The 15985-nt window shown below is 43.5% G+C and overlaps 1 protein-coding gene across 1 annotated transcript in view; it reads left to right on the top strand.

The window, feature by feature from the left end:
• Window positions 1–15985, top strand: part of LOC124622846 (lipase 3-like) — a 214555-nt gene that overhangs the window by 127663 nt on the left and 70907 nt on the right. Inside the window, exon 4 of the mRNA XM_047148637.1 lies at window positions 14650–14896. Coding sequence (XP_047004593.1) covers window positions 14650–14896 — 247 coding nt within the window. The remainder of the gene's footprint in view (window positions 1–14649; window positions 14897–15985) is intronic.

Here is a 15985-nt window from a genome sequence, read left to right on the forward strand (position 1 = left end):
TGTAAGGATATAGAAACATATATCACTAGGGGTAAGAAAGATGCTGCCTACAGTAAAATTAAAGAGACCTTTGGAGAAAAGAGAACCACCTGTATGAAAATCAAGAGCTCAAATAGAAAACCAGTGCTAAGCTAAGAAGGCTAAGCAGAAGGGTGGAAGGATATTTACTTGAGGGCAGTATTATGAAAATGGACGTAGATGAAGATGAGAAGGGAGATTTGATACTGCGGGAAGAATTTGACAAAGCACTGTATTGCTTAAGCCGAAACAAAGCCCCGGGAGAAGACAACATTGCATTACGGCTACTGATAGGCTTGGGAGAGCCAGCCACGACAAAACTCTACCATCTGGTGAGCAAGATGTATGAGACATGCGAAATACCCTTCGACTTCAAGAAGAATATAACAGTTCCTGTTCCAAAGAAAGCAGGAGCTGACAGATGTGAAAATTGCCGAACTATCAGTTTAATAAATCACGGTTGCAAAATACTAACACGAATTCTTTAGAGAAGAATAGAAAAAATGGTAAAGCCGACCTCGGGAAAGATTAGTTTGGATTCCGGAGAAATGTGGGAACATGCGACACAATACTGACTCTACGAATTCTCATAGAAGGAAAGGCAAATATACGTTTATAGCATTTGTATACTTAGAGAAAGATTTTTGACAATGTTGACTGGAATACTCTTTCAAATTCTGAAGGTGGCATGGGTAATTATACAGGGAGCGAAAAGGTATTTACAATTTGTACAGAAACTAGGCAGAAGTTATAAGAGTCGAGTGGTACGAAAGGGAAGCAGTGGTTGAGAAGGGAGTGAGACAGGGCTGTTGCCCATCCTCGATGTTATTCGGTCTGTATATTGAGCAAGCAGTAGAGGCAAAAAAAAAAAAAAAAAAAAAAAAAAAAAATTGAGTAGGAATTTACGTCCAGGGAGAAGAAATGTAAACTCTGAGGTTCGTCGCTGACTCTGTAATTCTGTCAGAGACAGCAAAGGATTTGGAAGAGCAGTTTAACGGAATGGACAGTGTCTTGAAAGGAGGATATAAGATGAACATCAGCAAAAGAAAAATTAGCATAATTGAATGAGGTAGAATTAAATCAGGTAATGCTGAAGGAACTAGATTAGGAAATGAGACACTTAGAGTAGTAGAGTAATTTTGCTATTTGGGCAGCAAAAAACGAGTAACTGATGATGGCGAAAGTAGAGAGGATATAAAATGTAGACAGGCAATGGCAAGAAAAGCTTTTGTGAAGAAGAGGAATTTGTTAACATTGAGTATAGATTTACGTGTCAGGAAGTCGTTTCTGAAAGTATTTGTACGGAGTGTAGCCATGTATGAGAGTGAAACATGGACGATAAACAGTTTAGACAAGAAGAGAACAGAAGCTTTTGAAATATGGTCCTACAGAAGAATGCTGAAGGTTAGATGGGTAGACCACATAACTAATGAGGAGGTACTGAACGGAATTGGGGAGAAGAGAAATTTTTGGTACAACCTGACTCGAAGATGGGATCGATTGGTAGGACACATCCTGAGGCATCAAGGAATCACCAGTTTAGTACTGCAGGGAAGCGTGGAGGTAAAAATTGTAAAGGAAGACCAAGAGATGAGTAAGCAGATTCAGAATGATGTACACTGAAGCGCCAAAGAAACTGGTATAGGCATGCGTATTCAAATACAGAGATATGTAAACAGGCAGAATACGGCGATGCGGTCGGCAACGCCTATATAAGACATGAAGTATCTCGCACAGTTGTTAGATCGGTTACTGTTGCTACAATGGCAGTTTATCAAGATTTAAGTGAGTTTGAACGCGTTGTTATAGGCGGCGCACGAGCGATGGGACATGGCATCTCCGAGGAATGATGAAGTGGGGATTTTCCCGTACGACCATATCAAGCGTGTACCGTGAATATAACGAATCAGGGAAAACATCATATCTCCGACATCGCTACGGCCGAAAGAAGATCCTGCAAGAACGGAACCTGCTACGACTGAAGAGAATCGTTTAACGTGACAGAAGTATAACCGTTCCGCAAATTGCTGCAGATTTCAATGCTGGGCTATCAACAAGTGTCAGCGTGCGAACCATTCAACGAAATATCATTGATATGGGCTTTCGGAGCCGAAGGCTCTCTCGTGTACCCTTGATAACTGCACGACGCAAAGCTTTACGCCTCGTCTGGGCCCGTCAACACCGACATTGGACCGTTGACAACTGGAAACATGTTGACTGGTCGGACGAGTCTCATTTAAATTTATCGAGGGGACGGACGTGTACGGGTAAGGAGACATCCTCATGAATCCGTGGACCCTGCATGTCAGCAGGGGACTGTTCAAGCTGGTGGAGGCACTGTAATGGCTTGGGGCGTGTGCAGTTGGAGTGATACGGGACTCCTGATACGTCTAGATACGACTCTGACAGGTGACACGTACGTAAGCATCCAGTCTGATCACTTGCATCCGACGGACTTGGGCAATTCCAGCAGGACAATTCGACACCTCACACGTCCAGAATTGCTACAGAGTGGCTCCAGGAACAGAGTTTAAACATTTTTGTTGGCCACGAAACTCCCCAGACATGAACATTGTTGAGTACATCCACTATGCTTTGCAACGTGCTGTTCAGAAGAAATATCCACCCTCTGGTACCGTTAGGGATTTATGGACAGCACTGCAGAATTCATTGTATCAATTCCCTCCAGTACTATTTCAGACATTAGTCGGGTCAATGCCACGTCGTGTTGCGGCATTTCTGCGTGCTCGCGGGGGCCCTGCGCGATGCTAGGCAGGTCTGCCAGTTTCTTTGGCTCTTCTGTGTATCTAGAAGTAGATTGGGAAATTTTGGTCACAGCTGCAATCTGTTTCATATATCAACAAGTTCCTCACCGTTCAGCCGCACTTTACAGCTAATAATTAATGCGTCTACATAGATTTCAGACAAAACTGTCTCTCCATTAGTGAAAGCAGAAACAAGCGCCGTACACATAGGAAACGACATTTCAAGTATCTCAGTGTAAATATGATATTACACATGAGAATCCTGGCAACGATTTCTGGTTCAAAAATTGTGATATGGAAATCTCTCTTGGAGAACTCTGGTTAGTAGAACGGCACTCTGGACTAAACTAACTCCATACAACTGTAAACGGTGTTTCCAGCTGCATATCGTCTACTGTTTATTCCTGTGACGTGTTTTGGGTCAATTGTTTTATGCCAGTATACAGATATATAGTACAGTCATATTCAAATTTATTTTTTATCAAAATATCAGTTGTAGTTGACTGATCTACATTATTAACTTCTGAAAGTTCTGTAACCTATGGATTTCACATGTGTGAAACTCATTCTGAATCACTATTATGTACTCATATGCGCTTTCATCTCCAGGAAAAGATGCGCTTATAGTTGTCATGTGATGAAAATTAAATGCAGCTATTTCAGCTCACCATCTTACGCATCTAACACAAATGTTGTAAAGGATTACACTCTTATTTGGATACATATGAGTAAATTTTTTTAATTAATAAAATACGCAAAATATTATTTTTAATTCACCTTTTTCTTGTATTACACGAGTCTGTGACGTCACTTTATTTTATTTATTTGATTAAACAGCTATTGTTGCGATGTTGAGAAGGTGACTATTACCTTCAAAAAAGACAAAAAAATGAGTAAGATTATAAATTATTTTATTATTTTTATTTTCTACAGTATTTGCGTATGGATAACATTACAAGTACATTACTAAAAGTGAGATGTGTGACAATATTCCATGCGATTTATTGTCTTGACATCTTACTAACAAACGTTTATTCTCACAAAATAATCGACAATTTTACGATTCAAAGCTTAAGTATAAATGTAATGGTGCTGTTTTCATCGCTACAAGACATACCTGGCATACAGTGCTCGTTTCCAACAACCCTTTCATGTCTTTACAATAAATGCTTCAGAATAATGAAAGGTGTAGACGCAACAGAATTCCTATACTTCGCAGAGATCATGGAATGCGATGCTGAGGAGCGAACCGCGTAAGCGGAACCAAGGCTATTAGCTAGGAGAGAGGACTAGGTAGGAGGGGCAGGGGGGGGTCTAGCAGCACGGCAGACTGTTACTATTCCATTAGCGCACACCGTCTAGCGTGTGCACACATATTGCGGACATTTGTGTCCCTCTGATGTGCCGTGATTGCCGCGCTGCCGGCGGCGTCGCCCGCGGGCTAGTGGCTCACACAGTGCGAGGACGTAATCGAGGTAGAAATTTTCGCTTTGTCTGTGGAGAGTAGCTTTTCAGTTAACGCTAAAATCTTATCACGGCAACGAAAAGAAATACGTCAAAGGCGAACGTGGTAAAATCCGCTGGAGTTTGATTTGGAAGAACGAAACGCCTGGCGCAATAGTACTTCACCTATATCTACATCTATGATTACTGCGCATTTAGCACTTGAGAGTGTACCAGAGGTTGATTTAGACTATTTTTCTACAGTCCCGCTCTCCAATAGCACGTAAGAAAAATGAACACCTAAATCTTTCTGTGCAAACTGCTATTTTGCCATGTAATTCATTTCTCTCTATGTAGAAATCAATAAAGTATTTTGAAATTCCAAGGAGCGAGTTGATAATTATAATTTTGTGAAAAGATTTTGACGCTACAAAATACGCCTTTGTTTTAATGACGGTCACCACATCTCGCTTGTCATATCCGTTACGCTCTCTCCTCCATTTTGTGAAAATAAAAAACGAGCTGCCCTTCTTTGAACTTTTTCAGCGTCCTTCGTCAGCCCCTTATGGAGAGGATTCCATATCGCACAATACTATCCATAAGAGAGCGAATAAGCGTACATTTATTCCTCTTTCTAAATATTCTGCCAATAAAACAGTCTTTTTTTCGCCTTCTGCCCAACATTTTCTGTGTGACTATGCCATTTAAAGTTGGTCGTGCTTGTGATCCCTTGGTATTTAGTTGAATCAATAACATTAAAATTTTTGTGATTCATCGCGTAACCGTGATCTTAGGGATCATGTGGAAGACCTCGCACTTTTTATTGTTCAGGCCTGGCCGAGCGGTTCTAGGCGCCTCAGTCCGGAGCCGCGCTGCTGCTACGGTCGCAGGCTCGAATCCTGCAAGCATGGATGTGTGTGATGTCCTTAGGTTAGTTAGGTTTAAGTAGTTATAAGTCTAGGGGACTGATGACTTCAGATGTGAAGTCCCATAGTGCTTAGAGCCATTTGAACCATTGTTCATGCCCAGTTACCACTTATCGAATCTTGTCTAAATTATTTTATAAATCTATTTCATCTTCTGAACACTTTATGAGTCGGTAAACTCTCAGCATCATCTGCAAACAATCTAAGGGGGGCTGATTATACAGTCCCTTCAGTCGTTTGTCTAGATTAAGAACAGCAGAGCACCTGTTGTGTTTTCTTCGGAAACCAGATATACAGGATGTTCAAAAATTCAGTGCACAAACGGGCAGATATCATGATGGAGATGACAACAAACACATTTTGTAAAGCAATCAGGTCTTGAAAATGCATACTGAGTGAGTACTGAGTAACCAGGAGATTACTGGTCCAGGAGGTTACTGGTTGTGATTGACAATGACACAATGTGTTTCAGTCCTTTATTGTTAAGACTAAATGTTCAAAAGGAGCACCGCTAACTTCAGTGCAAGAATACATTTTTGTTTTTGTGCAGCCCCAGAGAAAGAAGGCTGGTGGGATAAGGCCCGTGGATGTTGCAAGCCAATTTAGGGGTCCTCCCTTGCTGATCCACCGATTGCTGAAAGTATGCGCTGATGGTGCTCATCCTGATTTTGCAACAAACACCAGGGCCAACCGAGCTGGTTCAATGCGAACAACAAGACGTTACAACATTAGGTACATCAAATCAAATTAAGTTTAACGATGTTGGAAAAGGTACTGTTTCTCTGTGTACTTGGGCATGCTTAGTGCTCTCTCTAAACGCATTTCTGACACCAGGCTGCCTAACTAAAAACATTACTTGTTGACTCAGTCGCAATATCTTTGAGTTTTAGCCTTTTGAACACCATGTCTACACTGCCTGACGAAAAAGTGAACCACCGAGAAGACATGATCGAACGTTAATGTCATTTCGTGCTAGTACACACCATTGGCGGGCACGTGAATGATTAAAGTTGCAAATTCACTGTGACAGCCAGAATGGTCACAAGAGTTCATCGGTGCTTCTCATGTTTAGTGATGTTACCTGGCCTGGTAGGGTATACAAGTGATGTGAAAAGCATCAGATGCCGAATGACCACTATGAAGGGGGAGGAAGGTGCCGCATACTCGTGTGAGACAGTTATATCAGCGCCTGACAGAGTTTGAAAGGCGCTTCATTGTTGGTCTCCATTTGGCCAGCGGACGAATAGCGTAAGATCCAGATTTGTGAGTCGTTTGGATGTGACAGTGGTCTGATTTTGGACTGCAAGGAAATGTGAGGGCAGGCTTACTTGTCGTCAAGGTTCTGCTTAAACATATCTGAACACCACAAGAGACGGTATTACCCACCAAGAGCATCATGATCCCTTCACATTTGCATCCGACATCCGAGAACAAGTAATGGGCACTGTTCAACATTCTGTATCGTCCTGCACCATTGGTTGGAGACTACGATGTCCTATTGACTTCCCATCCAAAGTGTACGCTGCCATTAGCTTCACAACATAAACGGCTGCGTTTGGAGTAGAGTCGTGACCGTGAAGCGTGGACTGCTGATGAATGGCATCACATCGTGTTGAGCGACGAATTAAGGTTCTGAAGTACCCCAGATGACGATCGTCGAATAGTATGGTGGCGATCCAGGAGGAGGTCCCATTCTTCCAACGTTTTGGAGAGGCTTACTCTTGGTACAATGGTGTGGGAAGACATGTCACGACTTGTAGTGATTGAGGGAACTCTGAGGCCGCAACGGTATGTCAGGAACATTCTGCGTCCTGACAGTAGAACCATTTTCCAACAGGCCAACGCTCGTCCACACATGGCACTTGTCTCTATGAACTGCCTGCATGATGCTGAGATAGTCCAGAGAGCAGTGAGGTCCACAGATCTGTCCCTGACGAAACATATGTGGGACTAGATTGGATGTCAAGACCGTCTCAGTGCCAGTATCCAGGATATCAAGTACCAGCTACAACAGTCGTGAGCCAGATTGCCTCACGAGAGGGTACAGAGGCTTTATGACACCAGTTCCAGCCGAATCAGCGCATGCATCTAGGCCAGAGGGGTAGGTGGGAGCGTCATACTGATAAGCGGGCTCGTACTGCTAAGTTATTTGTAAATTTGACTTGATATTGTAATCACTGAAATAAAGTCACAGATCCTCTTAAGCCATGAAGTTCCATTTCGATTTCCGCCTCCCTCCCCGGTGCTTCACTTCGTTTGCCCAGCAGTGTATACAGCAAAAGATTTCACTTTAAAAATAGTGAAAGATGTGCGTTTATCTGAGTACACCTCCCATTAGGATATAGCTTATCATCTAGATACGGTATTTTATCATTTTCATACGCCATATTTATCATTTTCTACACAGACCAATACCTACAAGAAGTGGTTTGTGGAGTATGTGCTTTACTTCTGACTTACCCTTTATGATCAGCAGCTTCTATTTCATGGACACCCTGTCTTGCATGAAATTCATTCTCTTATTTTGGCTGTGGGCTAATGAGAATATTCTGTTCTCTCCAAGCATAGAAAAGTAGGGCAAAACCGGTGGAATACACATAATTATAGCAAGGGAAGGAATCGAAGAACAAGGACAGAGATGGTGGCAGAGGACACCGCCGCACTCTTTGCGTACGTAGACTCTGGGCAGGTAGGTGGAACGATCTGCCCCGCTAATTCGTGGACGTGTCTTTCCATTACTCGCAGGAAGCTCGCAGTAGAAGTTTCGAGAGCTTTCGATACCCGAACAACGGCTACACACGGCGCGTTTTGGACTTGAGCCGATTGGGACGTCGTATTGCGGCCCGAAGCTAGAGCTGTGATTGGCCGGGAGGTTCTCCAAAAAGTGCATCCTCTCGCGGGTGTAGAGGAGCGAATGAGGGCAGTTGAAGGTGAGATATGCTACAAGCTGGAGGCGTTGGAGATGTGGACCGGTACGGACACACTGCAGAGCTGTACGACGAGGCAGCGATGGTGAGACACAATGTAACTGCTTACTTGCGTACCGTTAGTTCGTGATTAGAACTGGTTAGCAGTACCAATGCTTTGCACCAAGTTCTTTCCGAATTGATGAAGTCTTTGCCACGTGTGTCGTAAGCTAAGTCTTTAGACCACCATAGTTTAAGTTAAACTGAATGATGGTTCTCTTGTTTCAATGACTGTAATTCACATCAGTTTTTCTCTTTCGTCCCGTGCAAATCCGTTAACCAAATTTTAAGTTTATTAGCAGCGCAGATTTCTGTGAAGGAGTCATGACAAGTTTGACTCGTGTTCTTTGCTCTCACCAAAGATTCCCTCTGGTTCAGCACGTTGGATCATGGATAAGCTTATAATATCCTTTCCCTTGTTCCCATAGCGGCACCCTCTCCCCACGCTGATCACTGTCAGGTTTGCATAATTTCGTAACGGACAGTAGCATTTAAGAACATTTTCTGCTACGCAATTAAACTTCCTTCATGTACAATTAACTTTGATAAATCCAAATGTTTAAATTCTCTTTTTTACTTCAAGCTTCCCAGGTCATTTTCAGATGCATCAGACAATAGATTGAGAAAGTTATATGAGGTACTCGTAAACACTGTGTTCATCTCCATAGGGACATACTGTGTGGCATCAGGATAAAGAAATTGCTTTACTTGTTTTCAGGACAAAAATTCCTCACACTTTAATTAAACACAGTGTGGTCATTGCACTTAGGGGTACGATACAATCATCAGAATATGCGATAACAACAAGAAATAGGAATTATTAAATATATTTAACTCCCATTTTTGCTCTTGTTTTGCTAGCAACAAAAATTAAGATCACTAGTTTACCGTCAGACCATTCCATACAACCACACATTAAAACACAGCTGGCAGCTCATAATAGATTACATTACAAATCAGGACTTGGATTTTTCCAGGACGAAGTATCTCTTAAGTTATCGCGAATTTGTATCAGTGCTTTAATTAATATCAACTGGAGAATTTCCATGTGTATGAAAAAAATTATCTGTATCAAGTTATTTGGACCTGGTAAATCGACTTTGATACCTCAGTTACTTAAAAATTCTTTTCAAAGAAACTATCGAAGACCAAGTTGAGCAGAGCTCTCATATCAGGCTTGGCAAAATTATTTCACGGAATCGATCCCTCACAAGGCACAAATAAGAGGTGGTCCAGACTTTCGAAAGATATTAGTAATGCAGCGAAAATCTCTAAAAGAGAAGCCAAACACGACAACTTGAATTACTCAAAGATAGATGGTAAATTAATTACAAGGAAAGAGATCGGCAGTGAAAGCGACTGAGAATACCAAACCATTTCATGTAGTAGCCGAAACTATTTTAAGTTACTTCAGAATCAAAATGGATTAGTTTCATTGGTGAGTCTTGACGGAGCAGAAGGGCTGTCCTGAGCGAAACAACTTTCCCGAAATGTGACATCTGCTGCAAGAGATGCAGCTACAAGAGCTACGTGTTTTAGGATCATTGGACAGCAGCGCCAAGCGTGTACTAGGTCAGTAACTGTAAACAAATCTTCCTCTTATGATGCTGGCCATCCACGTTTGTGTACATAGTGAGTCGACCTTGGAGTACTCCAGAGGAAGTGCTGACGGTTCTGCACCATCCATTATGCACTGGAATGGTGACACACATTCCATTGCATCAGCTTCCTTTATTATGAAACCACTAATGCTTCAGACTGCAGCCGGCCGAGGTGGCCGAGCAGTTCCAGACGCTACAGTCTGGAACCGCGCGACCGCAGATTCGAATCTTGCCTCGGACATGAATGAGTCTGATGTCCTTAGGTTAGTTAGGTTTAAGTAGTTCTAAGTTCTAGGAGACTGATGACCTCAGAAGTTAAGTCCCATAGTGCTCAGAGCCATTTGAACCTTTTTTTTTTTTTTCAGACTGCAATGGGCACGTAGTAGCGAAATCTGAAGTTTTCGGAAGAATAATGCCTCAGCTTCTCCATAATCAATAGTGGTGTGTGTATTGGATGTTACCATGGTGACAGCGTGACCATATGTTAAAAGTCATGGTGCACGAAAACCAATCGTGATTATTTCAGGCACCTTTGATACGAGATAATACCTCGACTTCTACAGCTTGAGGGCAATCACTGCAATTACTACTGCAGGTAGAGGGCTTTAGAGACTGAGATCATGCCTCCCATTCAGGCAAATCCACATACCAAATTTACTAGGGTCACCGCTTTAGTAACATTGCACACTTGTCTGACATCTATCAACTATGTCTCTAATATGGTTATTCGTCTAGCAACCACCGTTGATGATTTGTGGGTTCAGATGAAAACTGCGTCCCCAAGAACATACCTCATGGTGTTTAAGGGATCTGATGGTAGTATTTGTTGAGGTGGGGGGAGGAGGGACAGAAATTATATTTGATCAGACTGAAATCCTTGTGATCCCACTGTACGCAGCGTATCAAGAAAAGAACAGCAATCGATCACAAAATCCATCGTTTTATTGCAGCACATGTAGATTTCAACTTTTACATAGTCATCAAATGGTTCAAATGGCTCTGAGCACTATGGGACTTAACTTCTGAGGTCATCAGTCCCCTAGAACTACTTAAACCTAACTAACCTAAGGACATCACACACATCCATGCCCGAGGCAGGATTCGAACCTGCGACCGTAGCAGTCGCGCGGTTCCGGACTGAGCGCCTAGAACCGCGAGACCACCGCAGCCGGCGACATAGTCATCTTCAGTGCATATAACAACACGTGACATTAGTCCAAAGTGCCATGTAGTAAACAGTATTGGTGTAGAGCTTTACTTTTGTCTCATATGAACAGTAAATGTCTCGGACAACGTAATGTCTGCAGGCCAGTCACATGTTTGAGAAGGTATTCCATGTACTGTGACCTTTTCCGACAGTCCTCCCCGCTGTTAACACACTCCTCCTTAGTAAGAGTGGACCACTATGGAGACTGTGTGCAAGATACGTAATAATGGCATTCACATGATTAGCGTTTCAGTAAAACCACAAAAATTAGTTAGGGTTTACGCCCACCTACATTCTGTACATAAAAAAATATTCAGTAGTTGATATCACACTCAGAAGTCCAATCTAAATATTGGCTTTTTGTGGAAAGATGGAGACAAGTTTACCAGCGCACGTCGAAATTCAAGAGTGGGAGCTTGTGGCCTATCACACTCGTGGTTTATCTTTCTGTAATATCTATGTTAGTGTTGTTCGGAATCCAAAGACTGCCATAGCAGATTGAAATCGATGGGCTCAGAAGGGCCGGCCGCTGTGGCCGAGCGGCTCTAGACGCTTCAGTCCGGAACCGTGCTGCTGCTACGGTCGCAGGTTCGAATCCTGCCCCGGGGCATGGATGTGTGTGATGTCCTTAGGTTAGTTAGGTTTAAGCAGTTCTAAGTCTATGGGACTGATGACCTTAGATGTTAAGCCCCATAGTGCTTAGAGCCATTTGAACCATTTTTGGCTCAGAAGCACAATACAGCTACGTTAAATACGTTGAGTCACGATTGTTTGCAGCAAGGTAAGTCTCCACACGGACAGTGCGACCATGTGTGGAGCACCACGGACATTAAGTACGGGGGTCTTTGTTTGGGTTGGCCTTAACTCGGCAGCGGAGGGGTGCGTGCCGACTATGTACCGTCCAACGGTCACATTGGCACAGGAGGGGCACCACTTGCTTCTAGTTCCCTTGCGCCACCACGACGTCTTTTTAGTGAGGCCCAGTTGTGCATACAGCACCATGACGGATGCATCCCTTTTGTGAAAGCTCCGAAGAAAACGACTGTACATGGATTGCATTCTTCATTATCATATGGACTCTGCACTTGGCGTGACTGTACCATCTACTACACAACACAGTCACCTCTGATTTGCATAGCCGGTAATATGGACACCATCTGGCGTGTTAGAGCTAATCTTCGAGGCTTTCATATTCTTATGTTTCAGCAAGATAACACAAAGCAATGTTTCCCGTGCTGTCCAGAGCTACCTCGCTACAAATGATGTTCGACGGTTGCCCTGGTCAATATGTACTCTAGACTTCCCACTTGCTGAAAATATCTGGTCGTAGGTTGTCAAAAGGCTGGAACGCCAAAACTCGCCAGCCACTCTGATTCGTGATTGTTAGCGTATTGAAATAGCGTACAAAGATATGTCAGTATCAGTCATTCAAGCTCATTTAGAATTGATGCCCACTCATTATTCCTGCCAGAGCCGTGTAGTAATTGGTCTCAATTAGTATATGAAAAAGTTGATATTTAACTTCATCTGGAATCATCTAGATGAATACTGAAAGGAATCGGCTAAATTTCAGTTACACGGTAAATCACACAGATCTATAGGCTGTAAGTTCAACTAAATACTTGAAGATTACAATTACGTAATTGAAACTTTACCATAGGTAATTTTGTGAGAAAAGCGAACCAAAGACTGCGATTTATTGGCCTAGAAAGCGCAATAAGTCTACTAAAAGAGACTGCTTACACCTTGCTTGTCCGCCATCTTCGGCAGTATTGCTGCGCGGTGTAGAATCCGCGTCAGAGGGATCGGCCGGAGGACACCGAAAAAGCTGAAAGAAGGACAGCTCATTTTGTATTATCGCGAAATGAGGAGAGAGAGCCACTGACATCAAAAGTAAATTAGAGTAACAAACGTGAACCGTGATGGCAGTTATTAAAACAAAGGCGTTTTTCGTTGCAGAAGAATCTTCTCGTTTCTCGTTAAATTTCAATCACAAACTTTCTGCTCCGATTGTAAAAATATCCTCTTGGCGCCCACCTACATAGGGAGAAATAATCATCATCACAATGAAATAAGAAAAATCAGGGCTCGCACAGAAAGATTTAAGTGCTCGTTTTTCCCGTGCGCCTTTCGAGAGTGGAACGTAGACAAATAACTCGAAGGTGGTTCGATGATCCCTCTGCCAGGCACTTAATTGCGACTGCAGAGTAATAATGTAGATGTAGATGAAGTGCATTGTAGATATAAGTGTTGACCATGCTTTCACTACTCGTCATTGGAAAGAAATGATTACAAACAAAATATGTTTTACTTATCTTCCTTTCCCTACCCCCATGAGCCATGGACCTTGTCGTTGGTGGGGAGGCTTGCGTGCCTCAGCGATACAGATGGCCGTGCCGTAGGTGCAACCACAACGGAGGGGTATCTGTTGAGAGGCCAGACAAACGCGTGGTTCCTGAAGAGGGGCAGCACCCTTTCCAGTAGTTGCAGGGGCAACAGTCTGGATGATTGACTGATCTGGCCTTGTAACACTAACAAAACGGCCTTGCTGTGCTGCGAACGGCTGAAAGCAAGGGGAAACTACAGCCGTAATTTTTCCCGAGGGCATGCAGCTTTACTGTATGGTTAAATGATGATGGCGTCTTCTTGGGTAAAGTATTCCGGAGGTAAAATAGTCCCCCATTCGGATCTCCGGGCGGGGACTACTCAAGAGGACGTCATTATCAGGAGAAAGAAAACTGGCGTTCTACGGATCGGAGCGTGGAATGTCAGATCCCTTAATCGGGCAAGTAGGTTAGAAAATTTAAAAAGGGAAGTGGATAGGTTAAAGTTAGATACAGTGGGAATTAGTGAAGTTCGGTGGCAGGAGGAACAAGACTTTTGGTCAGGTGAATACAGGGTTATAAATATGAAATCAAATAGGGGTAATGCAGGAGTAGGTTTAATAATGAATAAAAAAATAGGAGTGCGGGTAGCTACTACAAACAGCATAGTGAACGCATTATTGTGGCCAAGATAGACACGATGCCCATGCCTACTACGGTAGTACAAGTTTATGTGCCAACTAGCTCTGCAGATGATGAAGAAATTGATGAAATGTATGATGAGATAAAAGAAATTATTCAGATAGTGAAGGGAGACGAAAATTTAATAGTCATGGGTGACTGGAATTCGAGAGTAGGAAAAGGGAGAGAAAGAAACATAGTGGGTGAATATGGATTGGGGGAGAGAAATGAAAGAGGAAACCGTCTGGTAGAATTTTGCACAGAGCATAAGTTATTCGTAGCTAACACTTGGTTCAAAAATGATACAAGAAGGTTGTATACATGGAAGAATCCTGGAGATACTAGAATGTATCAGATAGATTATATAATGGTAAGACAGAGATTTAGGAACCAGGTTTTAAATTGCAAGACATTTCCAGGGGCTGATGTGGACTCTGACCACAATCTATTGGTTATGAACTTCATAACATGGTGGCACCATCTAAGCGCTCTATATTAGCGGGACCTCCAGCGCCTAGCAGCAAGCGACCAACTCACCTCGGAAGATGTTGCCCGCAGTAGGCAACGGAACATCTGAAAGGAGAAGAAGTTTTATACCCTATGGACCACGGCAATTCAGCCCGGAAGTTTTAATTAATGAACGACAAGTTTATTTATGATAATCTGCGGTAGCCTACGTTAGTTTTACAACTCTACTAGCATTCGGACCTGCCCACAGCTGGCACGAAAGCGGGATGGAGGACTTGCCGGCGGTGGTGGACTACGTGCTGCAGCAGGCGCGCCGGCCGCAGCTGGTGTACGTGGGGCACTCGATGGGCGGCACCATGTTCTACGTGCTGGCCTCGCTGCGGCCCGAGTACAGCCGCAAGGTGCGCGCCGCGTTCCTGCTGGCGCCTGCCGTCTTCATGTCAGACCTCTACAGCCCGCCGCTGCGCGCCGCCGCGCCTCTGGCGCAGTCCATCGCCGTAAGTACTCCACTCCCAGTGACGCGCATGCGCAGAGCCCCGAAGTGGAAGGCCTTATTATAAGTTACTCACAAGTTTTGTAACGGTTAGTTCTGTCACAGAAAGCAAAGAACTAGGAAGACCGGTTGAGTAGGTTGCATAGTGTCTTGAAGAGTAAGATGGTCAGAAACAAAACTAAAACATGGACAATGGAGTGTAGAAGAATTACGAGGAGCGTTCAATAACTGATACACCACTTTTATTTCTTGGCAAATTTCGGTGGAAAAAATGGCAGAACTCGTTGTGAGACGTCATGGAATATTCTCGCTCCAGCCTCTATGGTTTCGTGTACTTCTGGTAGGTGGCGGCGAAATACGTAGCCTTCAAAATGCCGTCTGCAACACATGTGCGCTCCATGCACAGAGCTGTCATTGAATTTATTTTGGCGGAAAACCAAGCATCGCAGATATTCACAGGCGCTTGCGGAATGTCTACAAAGAGACTGAAGAAAGGCACGGTGAGTCGTCGGACGTCATATCATCGCAACTACACTACTGGTCATTAAAATTGCTACACGAAGAAGATATGCAGATGATAAACGGGTATTCATTGGACAAATATATTATACTAGAACTGACATGTGATTACATTTTCACGCAATTTGGGTGCATAGATCCTGAGAAATCAGAACCCTGAACAACCACCTCTGGCCGTAATAACGGCCTTGATACGCCTGGACATAGAGTCAAACAGAGCTTGGATGGCGTGTACAGGTACACCTGCCCATGCAGCTTCAACACGATACCACAGTTCATCAAGAGTAGTGACTGGCGTATTGTGGCGAGCCAGTTACTCGGCCACTATTGACCGGACGTTTTCAGTTGGTGAGAGATCTGGAGAATGTGGTGGCCAGGGCAGCAGTCGAACATTTTCTGTATCCAGAAAGGCCCGTATAGGACCTGCAACATGAGGTCGTGCATTATCCTGCTGAAATGTAGCGTTTCGCAGGGATCGAATGAAGGGTAGAGCCACGGGTCGTAACACATCTGAAATGTAACGTCCAATGTTCAAAGTGCCGTCAATGCGAACGAGAGGTGACCGAGACGTGTA

This window comes from Schistocerca americana, chromosome 7 (assembly GCF_021461395.2).
Source record: "Schistocerca americana isolate TAMUIC-IGC-003095 chromosome 7, iqSchAmer2.1, whole genome shotgun sequence".
NCBI classification, from domain to species: domain Eukaryota; kingdom Metazoa; phylum Arthropoda; class Insecta; order Orthoptera; family Acrididae; genus Schistocerca; species Schistocerca americana.